Source organism: Lepidothrix coronata, unplaced genomic scaffold (assembly GCF_001604755.1).
Source record: "Lepidothrix coronata isolate B3197 unplaced genomic scaffold, Lepidothrix_coronata-1.0 Scaffold331, whole genome shotgun sequence".
Taxonomy (NCBI): domain Eukaryota; kingdom Metazoa; phylum Chordata; class Aves; order Passeriformes; family Pipridae; genus Lepidothrix; species Lepidothrix coronata.
In genome coordinates, this window is record NW_016690511.1 from 22,402 (window position 1) to 46,027 (window position 23,626).

Below are 23,626 nucleotides of genomic sequence, written 5' to 3' on the forward strand. Positions count from 1 at the left end.
AGCCCGGCACTCTCCCGTTCCCTCTCCCAGCCCTGCATCCTCCCGTTCCTCTCCCAGCCCGGCACTCTCCCGTTCCCTCTCCCAGCCCTGCATCCTCCCGTTCCCTCTCCCAGCCCGGCACTCTCCCGTTCCCTCTCCCAGCCCTGCATCCTCCCGTTCCCTCTCCCAGCCCGGCACTCTCCCGTTCCCGTTCCCGTCTCCGCCCGGCCCCGCCCCGTGCCCTGTCCGTGCCAGCAGCGCCCCCTGGCGCCGTGAGGGAGAGGGAAGCCTGGCCTCGCGCGCTCCTGAGGGCGGCGCACGCGCAGCCTGCACGCGGAGCCGCGCGCCTGCGACAGCGAGGGCGCGCGCGTTGCCGGGCGACGGCGGCCGGGCGGCGGCGCGGGCCCGGTGCGGCGCGGCCGGGGATGAGGCGGCGGCAGCGGCCCCCGCGCTCCCGCCGGCGCTGAGCCCCGCGCCCGCACTTCCCCCCCTTCCCCCTTCCATCGCGTTCCGCCCTGGCTCTGCTCCTCCACGCCCCCTCCTCTCCCATCGCTCCGGCCGGCCCTTCCCCCTCCATGCGGCGGGAGCGGCCGGAGTGGGGCCCGTGCCGCGGCCGCGCCGAGCCCCGCCGTCCCTCAGCTCTTCGCCGCCAGATCCCGCAGGGAGCCGCGGGCGTTGTCTGCAGCGACAGCAGCGGGTGAGGCCCCGGCCGGGGGCGGCGGGCGCTGAGGGCGGGCGAGGGCGGCTCGGAGCGGGGGGGCGGAGGAGCCTCCCAACCCCCCCGCGGGGTCCGCGCGGTGTGGGGGGCGGGGGAGAGCGGTGGGGCGCCCCCTGCCGCCCGCCGGGCGCGCTCCAGACCCGGCGGCAGCCGTGGCGCGGCCGTGGGGCCCTGTCCTGCTCGGCGGCCCTGCCCCGCTCGGCGGCCCTGCGCTCCGGGCAGCGCGGGGAGCGCCGCTGCCCGGCGGTGCCGCTGCCCCAGGGCGGGTGTTGTCCCGGAGGTGCCGCTGCCCGGGGGCCGTTGTCCCGGCGGGGCCGCGGCGCCGGCGGTGCCACCGCCGCCCTGCGCGCACCGGGAGCGGCGGTGCCTGGCCTGGCCGTCCGTCGCTGAGGCTGCCGTCCGCCCCGCACTGGCCGCCGGCTGGGCGAGGGGACACGGGGCCTTCGCGGGGATCCGGCGGCGCCGTCCTTCGCACAGCCCTGCAAGGAGCGGGCTCGGGGCCCGGGGGCTGCTGCGGCAGCGCAGGTGAAACGGCCTGGACAGCTGGGGACACAGCCGGGAATTTGGCCTGGTTTCATTTAGCAATTTTAAGTAATTTTAAGCGCCGAGGAGGGATTGCGAAGGCTGCCTTACCACGCTGTTTTAAGAAGGTGTTCAGTGTCTGAACAAAAGAAGAGTAGCAAGAAACTTGCATTAGCGAAAAAAGGTGGTGAAATAAGGAAATTACTTTTGTAGAGGGTACCTGATGCGTGCAACTTACATCCTTCCATTTTGCTTTATAGTGCAACTGTGAATAAGGAACTGCTCACTCATGCAATATACCTGAGATTTGAGATGCTTTTTCTGATCAGTTAATTTAAAAATGTTATTTTTTCATAGCCATCTGCTGTTCCAATTGTCATTAAATAATTCCAAAATGATATTTCACAAGAGCTGTATATTTTCTTCACAAGTTAGCAAACAGTAAAATTGAATCAAAAGCTATATTGGATCTTCTGATAGGTGGGAATCTAAATTCAGGTTTATTGAGATACGTGTGATATTGTTTTACTTTTTTTTTAATCTTGCAGTGTGTTTGAGTGATTACCATGTGTTATCATAAATGGGAAGAAAGAATAAGAAGAATACAAAAATGCTGGTCATTTGTGAACTTCCATTATGCCTGTCAGTAGTTCTGAGTGTGCAGCATTCCAGGTCCATCTGATTTCTTATGCTTGGTGTGTTTATTGAAATTGAAGAGCCTGCCAAGTAGTCTTTTTTGTATAGGGGGTATCCTTTACTGATGAAATATGACTTTTACTTGCCAGATGTCGTAAACAAACTGATATGTGGAACTGAAAGGTATATTTCACAAGTGTGGCTAATGTCACTTACAAAATTATCTTGTCTTCCTGCTGGAAAAATGGGTTAGTGGGAATGTCAAGGTCATCTTCAAATTTAGAATCATTTGGCTGCCTTTCGAATATGTCTTTTCTTCTTCAGTGTGATATATATTTCCCATGTATTAGTCTTGTGGCTGTTGATGTTTTCTGGACCTGTGATATGTTTGTCTTCTAAAATAATATTTAGCAAGTTTTAAAAGAAGCGGTCTGTTAAGCTTCCTAAGTCACTTTCATTTGAATGACCTCTATAAGATGTATTTTAAAAAAAAGAAAATCTAACTGCATGCGAACACACCGTTCAGAAAGAATGGACAGAAAAAGGGTTAAGCGGATGAATGGATACCAATTACACTTTATATGCTGATGAACTAGTAAGAAAGTGAATTCTTACTGTCAACAGCTATGAATTAGGTAAGTTCTTTAGGCTTTCTGTTCTTTGATCTTTCTGGATGCCTTTTCCAATGCAAATTATTCCGTTGTAGACATCTGCTGGATTTGACTTTCCTAGCCACTTTACAGTTTGCAACTGAAATGTCATTTTGTTAAACACTTATAATTCTACTATAGATCTGTGAATAACAGAAGTAAAACAAATTGCTTCTGTCACTTGCACTTTGTTACTGTTTGCATCAAGAGCAGAAGCATTGGAGCTTTTGGGAATGAGGAAGGCAGCAGGGCTTGAAAAGGTGAAGAAAAGCAATTTATAAACTCGCAAGGAGTTCCCAGGTGTTGCCACATTGTAAATTAGTTTGATATATTGATTTGTCCATCTCCTAATTTGAAAAAAAAAATTAAAAAAAACAGATGACTGTAATGCTACCTGCCTCACACACCTCTGAGAATGCTGTCCTCCTTCGATCATGGAATCTGCTAGACACAAAGAGCTTTGAAGAGCCATGTGTTCATGGCTGGACTAAGATATATTTTTAAATATATAAACTTTCACTTTTTCACTTTTTGTAATTTTGTTGTAAAAGGCTATTTTTTTCCTAGACATTATAAATGAAAAGCGTGTTTGAGTAATGAAACTGGTACTTTTAAAATGCTTTACGTCTGTTAATGTAAATGTGTAATGTGGGATGGTTTTTTTTATTTCCTGTGAACTGTCCCCTTTTGTTGATAAGCTGTATTTGATATGATCTATTCATGGTAACACAGATAATTCATCTGGAAATAAGAATACCATGACCACCTTTACAGATGTAGGCTTTCTGCTGCCATGATATGTAGGTGTTGTGTTTGATGTATTTCAGAGTTAGCAAACGTATTTGGAAGTGCAGAGCTAAGCAGTATAGCATCTCCTAAGATGTCCTTTCATTCTTCTGAGGTGGCCAATTTATTCATGAGACTGGCCATAATAACTCTTCATTAGCTGGCAGTTTTGATTCAAATATGTATGTTTTATATTTAAATAAGTACTTTAGCGAAGTATCTTTGAGTTGTAAAGGTAGCTATTGTATTTAATTTTCTTACATGAATTATTTTTGACACTGCTTGCTAAAAAGCAGATGGATTCACCCTGTCAAAATAAAACCTAGGCTTTACATGGTTTGTTGTAGGCCTCTTCTAGAATTTCATTAGGATATCATTGTACAGTGTAACTAAAGTGTTTTACAAATCCCAGCATAGACCAAGGTGCTTGTTGGTTCCATAGTCGAAATATAACGGCTCCTTTTCCATATTGATTCCAACTGGAGAGAGACCCTTCATCAAGATTAATATCGGTTCTGATTAGCTGAGTCAACTTCTATTTCAGTTGACTAGAGAGGAATGCTATATCAGGGACAGAGCATCAACCTGAGGTTAAAGCCAAAGGTTTAGACTTAATTACGTTCAGTGAGGACATCCAGAAGTGTTCGATTTTAAGCAACTTAAAATTAGAGTATTCTTTTTAAATTAAGAACATTCCTCACTTCTCAGCGAGCAAAATATATTGTAAGTGATGTTAATGCCAAGTATTTGCATCAAAAAGCAGCTGGTTTTAAAGCCTAATATACTTGTTTTCCTTCACTTGTATGTATTTTGGACTTTTTATGGAAGCTGTATCAAAGTATATATGCTATACATCTGTCACTGAACTTGATGCTTGTCTGAGTGTTGTTTGCTAAGTATGAAAGCTCTTAGGACAGTCTTAATACAGTTTGAAACTGTGACTACAAATTATGAATATTGTAGTTCTCTAAAAGCATCAAATTCTACAGTCACTTTAATTTCCAAATGGCCAACTTAAATAGGAAAATTTTCTCAAAAGCCTGTTTTATCCTGTTTTCTACAGTGTTGCAACATTTGTAATTTAGATAAGTTAAGCTACCACATTTGTTACATGCTGAAAATAATTCATTCTAAAGTTCAAAAGTAAATTGGTGAAAGTGATTAATTCCCGTTGAACTACAATATATGTATTATTATATGCACGTGTAAACTGAAATGTGTTCCTGTTATCTCTGTTTAAATCATGATAAATATGAAAATCTAGTGGTTCAAGATATATATACATACAGGCAAAATGCTACAAAGCTCCAACTCTTTGCCTTTTTATTAAGGACAGGAGATAATTGCCTATAATGTCATGCAGTACAACTCTTCCAGTTTTTCATTCATTCTGAAATACCCAAATGTTAATTTTGGAATATTTTTCCACTTTTCTTCAGCTGTGAATCTGTCTCAGCAGATATGTATCACCTAAGTGTATAATTAGAATGAGAGAAAGCTACTGGTTTTAATTGTGACTCATATACTTTGTCAACTTTAAGAGCTTTCTCAGCAGATAAAATAATCCGCTACCTCAGAAAATATTCAGAGCAGCAAGCAGTAATGTGTAATATCTGTACTGCTCCTGAGATAAGAATACAACAAGATGGTTGTGTCCTCAGTGCCATGAAAACACCAATGTTGAGTTGCGTCACTTTTTTCATGAGCACTGTAGAAATGTGATTTTCAAAATCAAGGGCTAATCCAAAATCCTAGACCATCCTGAGCTGCTCTTGGTTTGTATACTCTGACAATAACTACTGCCTAATAAATACTGGTTTATCACGTTCCTGAAGACTTGTGCCTTGCATTTTGGTGGTTGTTGGTTTGTTGGTGCTTTGTGCGCGTGTGTTGTGCAGGCTCAAATTGTAATGTCGTTAAAATAGCAATTGGTCACGTGTTGGGGAGGTTTTTAAGGATCAGAAAAACGTCCTTGGGAAGTGCCTTACAGTTCTTTACAGGAATCCCTGGTCTGTGCTGTAGCACAGTACAGTGCTGGAGATCTGTTGATTGTAGCGTCCCTGAACACGGAATCATTTTTAAAAAGACTTCTCTTTCTCTTTGTCTCTACTTATAGTTTCCAACAGTGTGATAATTCCTTAATGGATCTATACTAACTTTTAAAAAGTATACAATATAAGCAATAAGAAAACAAAAAAGTGGAAAATTATCTGCAAGGATCGTTCTGTTAATTGATAATTAGTGCTTTTTTTTCTGTATGTAAGGGAAAAGCGAGCATAAAGGCAATGTGATAATAGAGAATTCTCAGTGGATCACTTATTGTTTCCTGAAAAAGAGGTCAACTAAGATATCCCTGTCCGAAGACTTTCCCTGAAAGCTGTAATTTTATTCTACATGATGCATGAATTGCTTGCACTAGGTTAAATGTAATCCACGGTTCACACTTGTACTATTCAGTCTGATACTACCCTGAGAAATGTGTTTCAAGCAAGAATTTTGTATGCAGAGTTGGGATTATCACTTTGTCTCTTTGTTTTGTCCTCCTCCACTCCTCTGACTTCCTTCTGTAATGGGTCCTAGAGTCTCATCACTAAAGACCTTTCAGTCTTTAGTCTATAACATGTTATTGGGGATTCAATTCAAAGGGCTTGAACTGTTTATTTGCTTTGCAGATTTCTCATCTGCAGATCTCTCCTTTTGCTCACACTCCTGACTTGAATAGAATTTCACAATTCCCCCTAACTGTTCAGTTTCTAATTTAGTCTGAAAGTGGCTGAAACACTGCTTTCATTTCTCCTGCATACATGGGCCTGAAGTCTAGGAGTCCTCTTTAACTGGGCTGTCTTCTTAGATCCATGCAGACAGGCTACTTCTGAGATTTATCAATGTTATGGCCAGGAAAGATGGCCCAAATTGAGTCTCCTTTTTCCATTAATCCACCAAAACATTTGTCCTGCTCTCACTTATAACTGAGATCCTTTCCTAAGATGCTTATTTTGATGTGTATGTGTATTTTTGCACATGTGCATATTAAATGCATAATTTCTTTCCACTTTCCCCTTTAACACCTCTCCATAACTCCCTTAGTGTGTCCACAAAGTACTGCCTTCTAAAGGTGTCTGGACAAACAGTGATCTGAAACAATACCAAACTGTTTCATGTGGTCTTTCTGATATTTCAGCCTGACATCATAATTCTAGATTGTATATTCTTTGGGCAAGGGACTGATTGAGATCCCTATGTACAAATGCACTACCAGTCCTAGATAATGTAAATCAGAAAGAAAAGAAATTCTCTGTTATTGTCAATACTCAGCAAGATCACATTTGAATTTCTGAGAAGTGCAGTGTGGAAAAACAAACAAACAAACTATACTGTTGCTGCTTATGATGGGTTTTTTAAAGTCTAAATGCCAGTGAGTTAATTGCATAAATATGTTGCTGCTGACTGGAAGTATTCTTGGAGATGTGGCAATAATTGTGGTTGTTTTTACGTGCATCAAAGAAATTATATGAATTTGTCACTTAAAGCAGGAAACAGGAGGAAGATTAATAGCCAGGAGTTGTTTTCATGTGGATGTGCAGAATGCAAACTACCGAATAGTCTTGTATTAAAAAAATGTTTTATATTTTTGCACATACTTTCTTTTAGACTATATGAATTCAAATTATGCATATTACATACAGACTATCACTTTAAATATTATCTTTACTGCATCTCTTTCATTTTAGAAAATTTTAGTGTTGACTTGGTCTTCTTGTATTTGAGGTAGCAATGTAGAATCTGGTCGGTATCTCATTCATTCCTTATTTCTTGGCAACACTGAGCTTCTTTTAAAGGAACTTAAGTTCCTACTTAGAGTTAATCAGCAATTTCTTTAGTTTGACTGTTGCAAATGAAACAGTTGTATAATTGAGATAAGTGATGAATTCAAGTCACTGAGCTCAAATGCTTCGAACATGCAGAAAACTCATTTATTTTCCTGATAGATCTACATAATAGATGATGCTCTTATTTGAAGGAGAACCATGTGGTCCACTAAGAAGGGGTAACTTACTGTTTGTCACACTGTAGATAGAGAGATAGCAATAGCAAGTAGAGGTATTTAACTAGAAATCCAAAATAAACTGAGAGCAGATATTGTTTCTGACATAGACTGGCACAGAGCAGAGACATCAGCTTTCCAAGTACAGGGTATCAGAGCATTTTTGGAGTGGGAGTACTGATTACATCTGATCACTGGCATTGACAAAGGCAGTGACTGACAGGCTTGTTAGATCAAAATACTGACTGACTGAAGAGAGATATTATCTGTATTGTTGTGATCCGGGGCTCCTGAATAGAATTACAGATTTTTTTGGGGGGGGGCGGAAGACTGCAATTTGTGGACAATTAGTAATCATTTTTTTCTTTTGTCGCTGTTGAGAGATGGCTTGCTTAGGGACAAGGGTCTGGATCATACTCCGTGAACACACATAGGAAATCCGTAGTGATAACTGTGAGACTAAGTAGTTTGAGGGGTTGCAGTAGTGCTGGTTTTTTAGAAAAGGATGGTATTACAAGTCTTGATTTCTAATCTGGAGGGTGTCAGGAAGGGTGCTGTGTTCAAGTAGTGTTAGTTGCCGCTGCTGCTTTCTCTTGCTTAGTTTGTCATTCTGCTGTTTACTGGCTTAGGAGCAACACAATACTCCTTTCTTCAGTGCCCTCTCTCAATGGTCAGTGGGGAGATTTGGTCCTATGCTGTAATATTTTTGTTGTTGTAGTTTGATTTTTTTGTCTGTTTGCTTCAGTGCTCCTGGCCCAACAATGAGCTGACCTTCATCGTTTAAAAATCTTAACCTTATGCATTTGGGAACAAATCCCACAGTATGCCAGTTCTGTGGGTGCAGTAGAATGGAACAGTTAAACTGCATGGAGGGAGCAACTGGCTAAGGATGGAGAGATGCAAGCTGTCTTTTCTCCTAGGAGTTCTTTGTACAAAAGTGCGCAGAGTTGTAGAGGTGGGCTCTGGAGATGGCCTCCCTCCTTTTCTGTCAACATGGCAGCTGATGCTAAAACAGATTATCTAACCTATTGGACAAATGTTGCCTTTTCAGAGATTGGCTTTGTGTGCTCAGCGTTAAAGGAAGGAGAAAGACTCCTTACTTTTCCAGAAATTACAATATCTAGGAATTGTGTCTTTTTTTTTTTTTTTTTTTGTGTGTGTGTGGAAGATCTGTGATATATCTTGGTAGAAAGAACTAATTGATAGAGACAGGACCTTTTCACTTCCAGTGCCTTCCTCAGAAGATCCTAAATGGATGTGAAAAGGAGATTTTTATAAAACACTGTGATTTAGTTTTTCAGTAGTTTGAAGATAACTAGAGATTTCTTTCTCTTTTAGCAGATTTTTAATTCCCATCTAAAATATTTGAAACTGAATATGACATCACAGACCACATATTTTTCTACAGCTATCCAAAAGAGAGATGAGACAGCTAAAATTTCCCAAGTTCGTGGCTTTCAACCAAAGGTTGACATGAATGAAAAAGACAAGAAACTCCAGGATGACTCACAGAAGTGGGTGTTTCCATAGAAGGAGCTTTCATAAGAGATCCACCAGTCTATCACTAGCAACCAAAGAATAGTAAACCACAACACAGGACTGACAGAGAGCACTTCTAGATATACAGAACTGTTTCCTCCCGTGGATTGAGCTGCTTTCTTTGTAAGCATGACAGAAGTGAGTGTGCCAACAGTAGTGAATTGTTCTTAGAATTAAATATCTGTGTACATTTCAAAATTTTTTTTTGAATTCTGGATTATTTAGCTTTAACTATGATCAAAATATCTCCTTGTTAAAATAAGATCTTACTTTCAGGGAAGGACAGATGAAATTTATGATAAATTGCTTATATGATGTTAACAGAAAACTGGAAATCTGTATGTGGAATTGGGATAATGCAACAAAATGGTAAAATCAGTTTGTATGCAAGAAGATATATTATTTTCCAGCTAAAAAAGAGTGGTCAGAATTAAGAGCAAAACTTATACAGTTGTCATTAACCAAAAAAAAGTTTGAAAAATCTAAATGTGAAAGCAATAGTGACAGTGTTACCCACATTATTTTATAACTAAAAAAAAAAAAAGTAATAACAGTCTCTTTGAGTGAGTCCAGTTGATTTAATTTCCAGTTGGGAAGGAACATATTTTGCTGGTACTTTAAATTAATATATATGTGTTTATAAGATAATGTAAATTGGTCTTCTAAAAATTGGTTTAAATGGATTACTTCTGGAAAATAAATTGTTAAATAAAACCAGTGGAGAAGGTAGCAGTAAATTTGAAAACCCAAACAACCTTCTTTCTCTTCATCATACTTTAAAGGCTTTTTCCAGTCTTAAGAACATATGGCTTATCAGTCTTATAAGATTTCCACTGGGAAGGGGGTTAGGAGCATTTACTAGAGGTGGAAGAAGAGGCATGATAAATTTAACAAAGGCCAAAAACATTCTTGTGACATTAAACTTAAAGAGATGACAACTTCTAAAGAAGAATGGAGCTCTTTAAACTTGGACCAACAGAATCATACTGTTTGTCCAGTGCCAAAGCAGTATAGTGGCAATAATTTGAAAAACAATTAGTCTTATTGCACGTATTGTAAAGTGTCCCTTAGCTGAAATATTTTGTAAGCTGTGGATGCAGTGTGCTGTTAACCTGTTTTGAAACCTTCTTTTACAGCAATTTTTTACATATCTTTTTTTTTCAGTTTTGGCACGGTACAAGGTTATATACAAGACCTAATTAAAATCTATTCCAGGTTAAGCTATTAATACATCTGTGTTGGGAAGTCCTTGGGTAGAAAAATCACTTAAAATGAAAATAGCACTGTAATAATAATGATATCTAAGTATTTAGAGGGATACTCTTTGAATGCATAATATTAAGGAACCACAAGTTTTTAAGTCTTAAACCTAATTAATCAAGATTGGAATTTCCATTCAAATGCAAGGAAATTGTGTTTTTATTTCACATGGCGTAAAGGACTTAGAATATCAGAGAATCTTTGAGTTTGGAAAAGCCCTCCCAGCCCATCAAGTCCAGCCTGTGCCCCATCCCCACCTTGTCCCCCAGCCCAGAGCACTGAGTCCAGTCCTTCCTTGGACACCTCCAGGGATGGAGACTCCACCACCTCCCTGGGCAGCCCCTTCCAATGCCCAACCACCCTTTTGATGAGGAAATTCCTCCTGGTGTCCAACCTGACCCTCCCCTGGCACAGCTTGAGGCCGTTCCCTCTCCTCCTGTCCCTTGTTCCCTGGGAGCAGAGCCCGACCCCCCCTGGTCCCCCCTCCTGTCGGGGAGCTGCAGAGCCAGAAGGTCCCCCCTGAGCCTCCTTTTCTCCAGGCTGAAAAAATATGAAAATAATATGAATATATGAAAATATATGGTTCTTTATTAAAAAACAGTGTTGATTGACTCAAAACTTGACCTTTTAGGATTTTTTTTACATACAAGTCATTAGCACTTTCCTTAATTAGCTTCATTTCCTAAGGAAATTAGGCTTTTGAGCAGCTGTCTCTGCATGTGTTTGTGTTTTTGTTTGCATAACTTGTAGTGCAGTCTTGTGGAATGTTACTGTTTTTCCTGCTTACAGTAATTATATATTACTGTATAAAGAGTTTGTTTCACCGAGACAATTTAGCATTTGTTGTTGTTGTTTTTAGGCCAATATGGTCCTGTCTCAGAGACCCTTTGACATTTTTATGGTTTTGATTATCAAATTTTATTGCTCTTCTAGAGCTGTTGTTCTCTGAAATCTCTCATAGGCAACAGAAACCCACCATCTAATGTAGGGAAATAGTCAAGAAAGAAAGCCTTCTGAGACTTACTGGCAGAGCTTTAAACTAGATTAATCAGGGGAAAGGATGTGCTTCTGAGTGTCAGAGAGGAGCCAGGAAACACCAACGTTTTAGGAGTCAGCAGGGAAACACCTGTAAATTGTCCCTAAGGAATTAGGAGAGGTCCTCCCAAAAGGTAAAGAGGCCATTCTATCATTCTATGAGTGGTATATCAGGGGCTGCGATTTTCACCATCTTATTACCTAAAACCAAAAGGATGAAAACGCAGAATGAATAAGCTCTGACTTACATTCACACTGGTGATTCTTTCATTTTTTCCTTTGTCACTTATAATGCTTTGTAAAATGTCTGTACTGTTTTTCAGAAGATACTTTTACTACATAAAATTTTGGGTTTATGTTTATTATATTTGCTCTATATCACTAAATTGATATATTCCTGCATGTCAACATTTCTGTTATTATTCTTTTGATATTGGTATCTACTGAACGTTGTTCTGTGGAAAAATTTAAAATTCTATTTTTAGAAAGAAAAACAAATAAAATTAACTATGACAGAGATGCTCTTCTTGTAGCTACACTAGATGCAACTTTGCCACCAGGGCAGACTCCCAATACTTACATTTAGTCCCTAGTTTTGGCATTACTGTACATGAAAGGAGTTACGCTGCTGTACATTAAGGGAGTATTTATTCTATTATTTGCTGGTTTGGTCAACCACAGTAATTAAATAAGAGCCACTGTGGTCTCGTGTGGAAATAGGAATCCGATATTTGAAAATACAGGTATGTTTGATAATTTCTGCATATAAATAATTCATGTGGTTGGCTGAGTGCTCATGCTCTTTTGAGGAAAAAATTGTCTTCTTTTAATGCTTGCTCAGAGTCTGAAGGGATGTGAGAGATATGAGAGCAGACTAGAAAGGTGCATGAAAGAGAGATAAATTTATTGTCAGTTACAGTAGTGACCAACAATTCCCCCTAAGACCATGAACTAGATATTTATTTATTTATGTATTTATTTGTTTGCTTGCTGCTTTTGGGTGCATGAGGAACTTATTAAGAAACTACATCTTTGACAAATCTTTGCTCCAGTGCCAAAATTGTGCCTCTTTTGAGAGTCATAAAAATTCTTATAGAAATCCTGGGAAAGAGCTTTTCATGCACCCACAACTTATTTCTGCAGCATTTGCCAGCACAAAGATAACTGGCCATGCTGCAAAAAGCAAGACCTATCAAAATTAAAAAATGGATTTAAAATAAATGGTTTCTTCAAAACTGTTGTTATTTTTCATTATTCACATTGGATCTTGCATTCTCAGTCTGCTGTTCTGCAGAGGAGAGGAACTTGCAGCTTTCTGAAAGTAGGCCTCTAGCCAATTACTTTGATAATCAATTTTCTCTGATTACCTGCATTTTTATATGGGTCTTAGTTTACCATTTGATGTAAAATATATACTGCTGTATGTGCAATTGCTTTTAAAAACTTTTTCAAAATCTCCATGATGTTAGTTAAGCCCTTCACAGGTTAACTTGAATCTTCTAGTTAGTCAGACCTCTCCCTAGAATTCCTTGAACAAATATTCTTCTGGTATAAGACAAGAATTACAAGTTTGTATCCTGACTTTCTGACAAAATGCAGTAATATCCATCCTTGATTTGGGAGTTTTCAGTACAATAGCTACAGTAAACACAGCACAAGATGATCATCTTGTAGGATATTTTGCATCTTGTTACTGACCTTTACATGTCTAGCAGCCAGTTTAACTTGTTGGTTCTGATAGCAAACCCTTTCTAAAAGAGGCTGAAAGGGTTTGTGTTAAATTTCATGCACACTGGAATGTTGGACAGTTGTTGCTAATGTAGACAGGCAGTTTCTGCAGTAGAAGACAGCTTTCTAGTGAAGGTGGTGGGTCACCCTTTTCTATTTTATTATCCTTAAATATTACTGAGATAATCCATTCATTCCAGCTGTAATTTTATTGTGTGAGAATTGTCTTTTTTTTTTTTTTTTTTGGTAGGTAGAGTAATTGGGGGGGGAGTTTAATTTGTGATTACAGAGACAATGTAATTATAGGCTTTATTATGATCAGTTTTACATAGAAATGTGAATGACTAGGGACTTCTACTGACTTGTAAACAAAATCATTGTAGTTGAGCATTTTGCAGAATTGCTTGAAACCTAATTTTTAACTTTACTCCCTTTTTTTAAGGAACTTCATGTTGGTGTTGTTTATGCCAGAACACAGTAAGCAAGGCAAATTGACTCCAGCCTCGTGTAAACTTTTAACTGGCCATGATGCTATTGAATGTGAATTCCAGGTGGCTTTGGAAATGAAAGAGAACTGAGCTCTCTGGCTGGAAGCTGAACGTGATGACGGCCTGGTCTATGGTAGGGAAGCTGAAAATGGAGCAGAGGCACTCCAGAGAAGACAGAAATGTGGAACAAGATGCGGGGGAATGCAGTGCTGAATCTGAGGAATGGACGAGCTCAGAAAGTGAGCCTGAACAACCATACTTCAGAAGCAGCTGTAGCACTACTCAGTGGAGAGAAAAGGAGGTTTCCACCAAACCACACAGGCCACTCTGCCGGTCCCCTTGTTTGGATCGCCCAAGCTTTTCACAGAGCAGTATCACGCAAGACTTGAAGGTAGATGAATGCAAAACAAATTTGGACAAGGAATACCAAGCTAAAATGGATTTTGCTTTAAAGCTTGGGTATGCAGGAGATCAGATCCAGGCTGTACTGAATAAATTGGGAGCAGATGCACTCATTAATGATGTTCTAGCAGAGCTTGTGAGACTTGGCAACAAAAGTGAGTCAGAGGGACAGAGCACTGCCAGCAGTACCACCAGTACTCTGGTGCCAAGAGGCCCTTGCCCAAAGGAAATTGCAAGCCCTGAATTGTCACTGGAAGATGAAGTTGTGGATAACAGCGATAACTTGAGGCCAATTGTCATTGATGGAAGCAATGTCGCCATGAGGTGGGTCTGCCTGTCGCAATGTTTGAAATAAATAAATCACTGAAACGTTTATAAGAAAAATCAATGTTGATGGCAAAGTAATTTTAAGTCGTGTATACTGTTACACTGAAAATACATCTATTTTATGGGCTCTTTAGTCTAGGATTTTAATTATGCTAATTATGTAATTATGTAATCCGTATTCCAGTTCCCCTCCCCTCCTTTTAAACCCAAGTTCTCTCCTCAAGTCTTTTGTTCCAGAACTCTACCTGTAGTGTGCTTTCGTGTGGATGGTTTAATTTTTTGAAGTTCTTTGAACAATGTTGAAAATTGCTTCCAGAGATTAAAAAAAGTAACTAAACAGTTACTCCAGTAGGAGCATAGCAAGAGGGACAGAGAATGACATCTCTGATGTCATTCTACAATAGTAACAATAACAGCAGCAACTTTGAAGTGAAATTTTGAACAACAATCCATAGAATAATGCTAAAGACAGTTTTAATACGATGGAAGCCTCTTAATTATGCAAAATCTGCTCTGCAGACTGAGAATATCTGAGAAGTGCAAGGTTTATACACTTCTCATGCTTAAAAATAGTGTAATTACTGATGATACAAATAGAGATTAAGATGGTTAATTAAGATTCTCCTTAGTTTCTATCAAACCTCTTAAGAATTTCTTTTTTCCCTTTCAGAAACTTCTTAGGCCTTTTTTTAAAAATTAAACTCCTTTATCTGAATTGTGTGCTGTTTTAGAAACTCTTGTGTGTTTCAGAAGGCAAATTTTTCACGAGGATGGGACTTAAACAACTTGGACACGATTATTTCTCTCCTATAAAAAGTCCTAATAAAAAATGTAGAACATTTCTTATCAGAGAAACAGACTTTATCAATATAGATGTTTAAAAGCACTTACCACCCATGACAGCTAGTACTGTTCATTCCTTTTCTGTGGTAACGTTTTATGGTGTTACTTAAGGTAAGCCCATTTTGTCAGGGAAAGTGATATTTTTCATTAGCTTAGCTAATAAAATGAAAAAACAGAAAAACTTCATGCGTATTTGTTTTTGCCTTGGGGATTGTGAAATTTTACCATTTCTATAGTTTTTAAGTAGCAGGGTTGCTGTAATCTGATGGCTGAATCGCTCTGTACGATTGTCTTCTTCCAATTATGTAAGCAGGTCTAATAGAACTTTACAGACTTTGTTTTCCTTATATCCTTTGACTATGGCAGCTTTAGAAGAAAGAAAACAATCAAAACCACCACAACAAAAACCAAAACCAAATGTAACATTTGTCCTTGCTGTTTCTAAAACTTGCATGTTCTTCAGCCATGGGAATAAAGAAGGATTTTCCTGCCGGGGAATTCAACTAGCTGTTGATTGGTTTCTGGAAAAAGGACATAAAGATATTACTGTGTTTGTACCTGCATGGAGAAAAGAACAGTCTCGACCTGATGCACCAATTACAGGTAACGTGGATTTTCTTTGACCCCTTGGTTAAAAAGAAAAAAATAATGTCATCTTTCTAATGGGTCCCATGTACAGGGCTGTGGATGTGACATTGCATGATGTTGCACTCAACTGTTTGTTTGTTTGAAAACACTACAATTTCACAGATGAAGAAACAAGCATTTATGTGTAAACAATGCTGTGGGGTTTGGAACCTTACTGGATCCTATGAACACTTTTGAGAAGCAATAGTCAAAATTTTTCCATTAGCAAACATTTTTAAGCATATAAGAAGTGAGTCTTATTTGCTGGGTGAGTCTGAAATAAGTAGTAACAGGCCAGGGACTCAGTTAGTAGGGTTATCTTGAACACTGAAGAGGCAGCATGTGTTTTGACCCACACAAAGTACTTACACTTTGCTCTAGGCTAACAAGAAGGCTGTTGTAATACAGTAACAAGTGAGTTCTTGACGCGTTCAGAAGACGTAGTAAAGGTACGTAGCTGCAGAGTGGTTATGAAGTTTAAATATTGAGTATTTACTCAGTGCTTTGAAACCTCAGAAATAAAATGGCACTTTGCTTCTAGGTATTTTTTAATGATAATGGGGACTGTATATAATTGCAAAATACTTCGTCAGAAAAGAGGGCAAGAATTTTCATATTTCAAAGGCTGCATTTCTTTATTTTAAAACCTTTTTAATAGCCGCTCAACTAAAATTATTTTACAGATCAAGAAATCTTACGTAAATTGGAGAAAGAAAAAATTCTTGTTTTCACTCCATCTCGAAGAGTTCAGGGAAGAAGAGTAGTTTGCTATGATGATCGATTCATAGTGAAACTTGCTTTCGACTCAGATGGCATCATTGTATCAAATGATAACTATCGGGATCTTCAAAATGAAAAACCAGAATGGAAGAAGTTCATAGAAGAGCGGCTGCTAATGTATTCTTTTGTGAATGACAAGTATGGGTCTTTCTTCAAAAGTAAGGGAATTTGCTAATTCCGCACCCTCGGGAAAAACTGATGAAGTTTCCTTTCTTTTTCTTTAGATTTATGCCTCCTGATGATCCTTTAGGACGCCATGGTCCAAGCCTTGAAAATTTCTTAAGAAAAAGGCCAGTTATTCCTGAACATAAGAAACAACCGTGTCCTTACGGTAAGTGCCCAAGTCAGATTGATTTAATGCAGTTAAAGGTAGGTGAAGCAAGCAATTAACATCTTGTCATTAGTGGAACAAAGAAATGCACCATTTTTCAGGTTGCCATCCGAGCACTATGTCCATTTTTCTACCCTTCGTAAACATATTTATAAAAACAATGTAGGAGAGAATTAAGGTGTGTGGATAACACACCTTTTGCTATTTTATTCGGGTTTTTAGTCAAGGAAAGAGATTAATAATTATGCAAACTGTGTTAAAGCTGGTTTGTTTTATGTAGCACTCAGTATGTTGTCAGTATTGAAATCATGAGGCAGTAGGAAAAAACATGGTATGTCTTGCCTTTGATGCAGTGATATACATTGATACAGGCAGCAGAGTCTCTGATTGCCTGTACAGACCAAATACGTAATTATTCCTTAGGGGGTTAATATAGAAATATTACTATTGAGAAGTGGTGAAAGATATAAAGAAAAAAGATAGCAACTGGTGGTATTGATGAGTTTTTGATTTATTTAACCTGAAAACACTTTTCTTCCAGGTAAAAAGTGCACCTATGGGCACAAATGTAAATATTATCACCCAGAACGTGCAAACCAGCCTCAAAGGTCAGTAGCGGATGAGCTTCGAATAAGTGCCAAATTATCTGCTGTGAAAACTATGAGTGAGGGAGCCTTGGCCAAATGTGGCACAGGGCCATCCAGCTCCAAAGGAGAAATCAGTTCTGAAGTGAAACGCATTGCCCCAAAACGTCAGTCAGATCCAAGCATTAGGTCAGTAGCTGTGGAGCCTGAGGAAAAGTTATCAGTAGCCCGGAAGTCTGAGGCCAGCTCTGTCCCGTCTCTGGTTTCTGCACTAAGTGTACCAACGCTCCCTCCACCAAAAAGCCATGCAGCTGGTGCATTAAACACTCGTTCTGCAAGCAGTCCAGTGCCAGGTTCCTCACAGTTCATGCATCAGAAATCCTCACTGGAACATATGTCCAGTGTGCAATATCCTCCTATACTAGTCACCAATAGCCATGGCACCTCAGTTAGCTATACTGACCAGTATCCCAAATATGAGTCATTGGGGGACCATGGCTATTATTCCTTACTCAGTGATTTCTCCAACTTGAGCATAAGTAGTATCCGTAACTCAGATTATTACGGGGCTGATACGGACCAGGGGATGTATTCTAGAAACTCAAGCCCCTGTCCTGACAATTGCTTAAGCCATACAAGTAATGATTCTTATTCCTCTTACAATGACTTGTATCTGGGTGTAGCAGATGCCAGTCCAGAAGACAATGTGAAGAGCCACAGACTGCCATCGCAAAATCGTCTTCAGCCTTTTCCCCATGGTTACCATGAAGCCTTAAATAGAGTTCAGAGTTACGGAACTGAAGAGCCTAAGCAAACCCTTCGCAAACAGTCAGTTTCCCACTTAGGCCTACATGCCCAGCATCCAGTTGTTGGAGCACGGTCCAGTTGTCCAGGAGAATACCCTGTGCCTCAAAATGTTCATCCGTCTACTGCACAACCAAGCCGTGCCTTGGTCATGACAAGAATGGACAGTATTTCCGACTCGCGGCTTTATGAAAGTAACCCCACGCGGCAGAGACGGCCACCCCTGTGCCGAGAGCAGCACGCCAGCTGGGATCCACTGCCATGTGCATCAGACTCCTACACTTACCACTCCTATCCACTGAGTAACAGTCTCATGCAGCCCTGTTATGAACCTGTCATGGTAAGAAGCATGCCCGAGAAGATGGAGCAACTGTGGAGGAATCCCTGGATTGGGATATGTGGTGAGCCACGGGAACCCCATATCATCCCAGAACATCAGTATCAAACATACAAGAACCTCTGCAATATTTTCCCTCCAAGCATTGTCCTTTCTGTGATGGAAAAAAATCCCCACATGACAGATGCACAACAGCTGGCAGCTGTGATTGTTGCTAAATTAAGAACAGGGCGTTAAAGCACTACAGCCTCTTTTGGATAAATGAAACTGTACAGCACATAGGACCCAGAGGAAAACTTACATGAAAGGGCCAATCTATTGTAAATATTTTCTACTAAGGTGGTATAAAATCCTGTACACAGTAGCAATCATATTATATGCTGAGGCACTAAATAAAAGTTGATTGTATTGCAAATTTTAAGATTTTAAATATAGGGATTTTTAATAGTATTTTATAGGAAATGCATACCTTGCTGCATGGATAGCTCATTAAGAACTATGTCACATTCAGTGTCTCAAAGCTGTTACTACAAAATTAATGTTAGCAATTATACTGCATGTATTAGTGTACACTTTCAATTTGCTTATAAATACCTAATCGGCCTCTAAAAGTATGCTCTGTACACACCCAGATGACTTTTAGGGTTTCAGCTTTGTCACTGGACACTTCCTACTGGCATCTTAAATACTGAAGAAAAAGTAAATTTGATAAAAATTAAAATAATTTGTAAAAGGAAAAACTGATTTCAGTTTTTGAATGTCAATATGGTTGTTGGTACTTACATTGCAGACCTGTTTCTCAAGACTTTGAATATCTAGTACATCGTCCAATATGTTGATGCAATCCAAAAGAACCCAAATAAATACTTTTTTAAATTAGGACCAAAACATACAGTGTAAAGGCACGAGTGCCATTCAATAAACTAAAAGTTTAACTGTAGCTTCTCTCTTCAGAATTGCCTCTCAAACGTGGAGTGAGCAGCTGCTGGCCCAAGTGACCAGACAAGCTGGAAGTAAAGTGCCAGTTTTATGTAAACTGGATTACTCGACCTGAAGCAGTGAAAATGGGATGTTAACATGGAAGTTCATCAGTACCTACAGCCCTTTCTCTGGGAGCAAGGACGGTGTTTGAGTGAGCCTGACATTCGAGAGGGCTGTACAAGATCAACTTGAGAAAGGGCGGAGGGGGAAGGCTGCTTCTTGAAAAGAGATGCTCCAGTTTGGATTTGTGGCAAAGCTGTCCTGGTTCTTGCTCTTCAGATCCACGCAAAGGTGTGCATTTGCCTCGCGAAGGCTTTTAGAGTTCCTGTTTCAACAGGTGAGATAATTTTGTGTGGCAATTGTTTGCGCAACTGGTATCTTGCTCAGGGTGGAAACCTTTGTAGCTAAATGTCTCCAAAAGAGGCGTTTATTGGTTTTTTTAAGCTGCACTGACTGGACGCCCTTTTTTGACTCCACTGTATATTTCAGCATTTTGAACCATGACTAACTCGACATGTCTCGAGCTAGGACTTGTTGACTTCTACTGTAGTTTTTTTCATGAAAGTTGAGAAGGCCTGGTTTATGGCCTTTTGTTTCTTCATGAGAAGGTGTGACACTGCCTAAATGTTTCTTACTGTGAAACACACAGAACGTGAGGCTGCAGTCAGGGTTGTTTCTGGTGTTTTGATAATGGCTTGCATGCTGCTTTCTAGTTATCCGTTTGTCTGAGAAACAAAGTTACATCATTTCCTCCACTTGTGTTACTGTAGTGGTTGGTTTCATTCAGAATATCTCGTGGGCTCTTTATCATGTGCAAAATATGTTCCTGTCATATAAAAAAACCCCACAAATGAACCAACAACAAACCACAATTATGGGTGCAACTACAGTTAATTTACTGACATTTGATAACTGTATCACTGCACACAGGATAAATATTCTTGTGTTGGTACAGATGATGTACAAAATGACCATGTCATTACGTATTTGAAATGAGGTGACTTGAAGGTGACTCTGTATTTACCCTTGGTGTTTAAAAATAACTGAAGTTTTAATTAGTTGGTTATTCTCTCTGGTAATGGGGAAAAAAGAAATCTTCAGACACTTATGATAGTTGGGGAAAACAGATTTAACTCTTGACCAGTTTTCAAAAACATTTCATATTTTTTATTTGCAAATAATTCTTATTCTCTTCTCTTGCATGGTATAAGCAGCTGAGAGCAATGCCTCAAATAGCCAGAAATGACCTTTTGTTTGTTGATACAAATTGTATCTCTTTTTCTTGATTGTATAAAAACTGTGTATAAAAAATAATCTCTAGATTAACTTCAGTATTACATTTTCACCACAATGTTTGTGACACCATGTGTCACAGGGAAGTAGCCCATGAGTAATTATGGATTTTTTTTTATTTAAAATGGGCACTTGTAGTTTATAGACAAACAAGGACAACTTTTCACAACCAGGTTTTATGTGCACAGATACTGTGTGTACATCTCAAAGCATTACATAGGTATCTTCAGTCTATTTATTAAGCAGATACATTCTTGCACTAAACTTTATGTAAAAATGTTGCTGTTAGCTCATCTGCATGTGTTTAAAATGTATCAGTAATTGCTATAGACCTTACTTTATTCTAACATTAATTTATAAATTATTTAGGTATGATATGAAGTTTATTGTGCACTCACGTTTTCCATCTTGCATGGAATTAGATATTTGTATGCAGAAAAATGTTTGTTCCGTTTTTCTCCACTTATAAAGATAAGCTATTTTAAGAGAGGTTTAGTAGGTGTTTTTGATGTTTTCTAACGTGGAAAACCAAGCAGAGATTTCTGTATGAAGTGTTGGGTGGCTTATGGAGATACCCACTTTTGTAGGATTCGTCCGGTCATTTAAATTTTCACTAACCTTTGTTTTAGTGATAGAATAATTCCTTTTTTAAAATGGGAATGCTATGCTAATACAAACCCAGCAAACTATTTCTCTAAGGCACTTCAAAGGCAAATTGTCTTTTTCTAGGAAGCTATTTAGCATCCACCATGCATAGTATAGAATGGGCAATGGAGCCTTGTGGAAATAACCTGCAAATTTTGTGCTTATTTAGTCCTCCTTAGAGGTAATGAAACTTTTCTATGTGATGTAGTCCTTCCTGATCAATTACTTTAAGTGATAATTCAGTCATCCACGTCTGTTTTCAGATATGTTTACAAGACAATTCAAAACACTGACACATTCACTAATCTTTAGCGCATAAGCTTAGATTTCTTCTTACATGGAAGAGTTGATCTTATTAACACCTGATCATAACTGTCTATACTGTAAATATGACTTCATATAAATGCTCTTTTTGAGAGCATGGTATTTAAATGTTCTTAAAACTGTAAGAGAACAGTTCTAGAAACTATATTTTAATAAAATCCATGAAAATACAATTCTAGATGAGAGGGGGGAAAAAGTGTGAAGGTAAAATCACGGACTACTGCAGTCAACAAGAGTTAAGCAGTAGATTTTAGTGCTTTACTGGGGCCAGAGCATTCTCTGGGAGTTCTGATTTACTTATCTTCCATCTTTAGCTATATTACTTTCACATAATTTGTCACTTAAAAGTGTGTAACTTTAAACTCATAAATCAAAAAACAAATGCTTTATGGGATGTCAGTCTAAGTTATTTAATGTTTTTTGTAAGAAAAACATGTCTGTAGTATAGTAAATTGTAGATGATTTCACTGCTGTTAGTCTGTTGTTGTCATATTGAGCCGCAGTAGTTGGCTTTATTCATTTGTAGAATTAAACATTACTGTTTAATTGTTGTAAAATTTTATAAATCTCTTTGGGTTTTTTTGGTTGACCCAAATATAATGTAAGTCTTAATGACAAATGAGTGAAAATGGATGTTAAACCAGTATGTGGTATTCTTAAATCTCTGTAGTAATAAGTGTACACTGCACTAGTTGCTGCTGCATGTAATTTATTTACTAGCATGAGTCTGTTTAGCTTTTGTAAAAAATGCTTTAACTTTAAACTTAAAAATAGGTGTGGAGTATGGTTGCTCAGAACAAGTAGAAGGAGCCTCATTGAAAAAAAAACAAAACCAAAACATCTATGTGAGTTTCCCCCCTACCTACTTTTAATGCCAGTTTGTCTCAAATTATGCATTTTGGCATTTTGAAATTCTTAATGATAAAGTCAGAACATACAAAGAATTTGTCGAAATTGTAAAGTTATAAAATACTTGGTGTCACGTGAGCATACCTGTGATGTACAGCAAACCACAAAGAGGAACACCTGATTATTGTAATTTTTAAAGCTCCATGCTAAGGAGAAGGAACATGCATCATTTCTGCGAAGCTTTGCTCCAGAGTTGAAATGTTCCTTGATCTTGATTTGCCAAAAGTTTACCTGAAGCATTAGTATTCCAGGACTCCTAATGGTCAGATCTTTAGATCTGGCACGGTTACTTCTATGGCGAGTGTTGAGCTTTAATACTCCTCTTATGTACCCACAGCCTGTTGGTGTGACAGAGCCCTCATTGACTGGATTTCCTGCAATATTTCAAGTGGAAAAAGACAAGTGTACCATCACTTAAATTATTCTCGTGCCAGTGTCTGGTTAGCCTTTGAAGAGCCATTTTACAATATTGATGATTTTGGTCTGTGGTATTTAAAGTTTGTAAATGTATTAAAAGAACTGCAAGAATCTAAAAGAAGTAGAGGCTATCACCTGTTCCCCCCTGCTCTGTGTAAACGTTTTGCACAATTATTTAATAATATGAGACGTTATAGTTTATATATCTATAAATATATAAAAATTTCCTTATTTAATAAAACTGAGAGCCATTGGATTATTTGTTTCTAGTTTTTTTTTTTCAACCCTCTTTAGACAAGAGCTCAAAAAAAGCTGTTTTATCCAAAAAAACTGTTGTAGTCTGTCCAAATTATTTCTTGGTATTTTTTAGCTGATTTACTGAAAAATCCCAAATTATCTAGGTGGGGTAGTGGCAGACACACACCAAGTGAACCTCTACCACAGGGGAAAAAAGCTAACATATGGTACAGTATTTGCCAGCACCACATTCCTTTTTGAATTGTATGCTTGTTTGCAATACAGAATACAATATTTTAAGTAATTTCATACTCTTTGAAACGCAGTAATAAAAGAACAAATCCCCTTCACTCAGAATTTCCTAAATAAGTTTGAGTAACTGCTGGCTAAAAGGAGAAA

At 39.1% G+C, this 23,626-nt stretch overlaps 1 protein-coding gene across 4 annotated transcripts; it reads left to right on the forward strand.

The window, feature by feature from the left end:
* The first annotated feature begins 571 nt into the window (after positions 1 to 571).
* Positions 572 to 23,350, forward strand: ZC3H12B (zinc finger CCCH-type containing 12B). 4 transcript variants are annotated; one of them, XM_017838315.1, is made up of 6 exons: positions 572 to 676; positions 13,341 to 14,112; positions 15,422 to 15,561; positions 16,269 to 16,503; positions 16,590 to 16,696; positions 17,238 to 23,350. In XM_017838315.1, the coding sequence occupies exons 2-6, from the start codon at positions 13,502 to 13,504 to the stop codon at positions 18,656 to 18,658; spliced, it is 2,514 nt and encodes an 837-aa protein (XP_017693804.1). In that variant the 5' UTR covers positions 572 to 676; positions 13,341 to 13,501; the 3' UTR covers positions 18,659 to 23,350. The 4 variants fall into 4 exon arrangements, with proteins under 4 accessions (XP_017693804.1, XP_017693803.1, XP_017693801.1 ...); XM_017838314.1 differs by lacking the exon at positions 572 to 676 and adding an exon at positions 7,972 to 8,998; XM_017838312.1 differs by lacking the exon at positions 572 to 676 and adding an exon at positions 10,673 to 11,304.
* Positions 23,351 to 23,626: the final 276 nt, after the last annotated feature.

Coding starts and splice junctions, on each gene's coding strand:
- ZC3H12B (XM_017838315.1), top strand. CDS start 13,502: ATGACGGCCTGGTCTATGGTAGGGAAGCTGAAAATGGAGCAGAGGCAC. Junction 15,562..16,268: donor ACCTGATGCACCAATTACAG/GTAACGTGGATT, acceptor ATTATTTTACAG/ATCAAGAAATCTTACGTAAA. Junction 16,504..16,589: donor TATTCTTTTGTGAATGACAA/GTATGGGTCTTT, acceptor CTTTTTCTTTAG/ATTTATGCCTCCTGATGATC.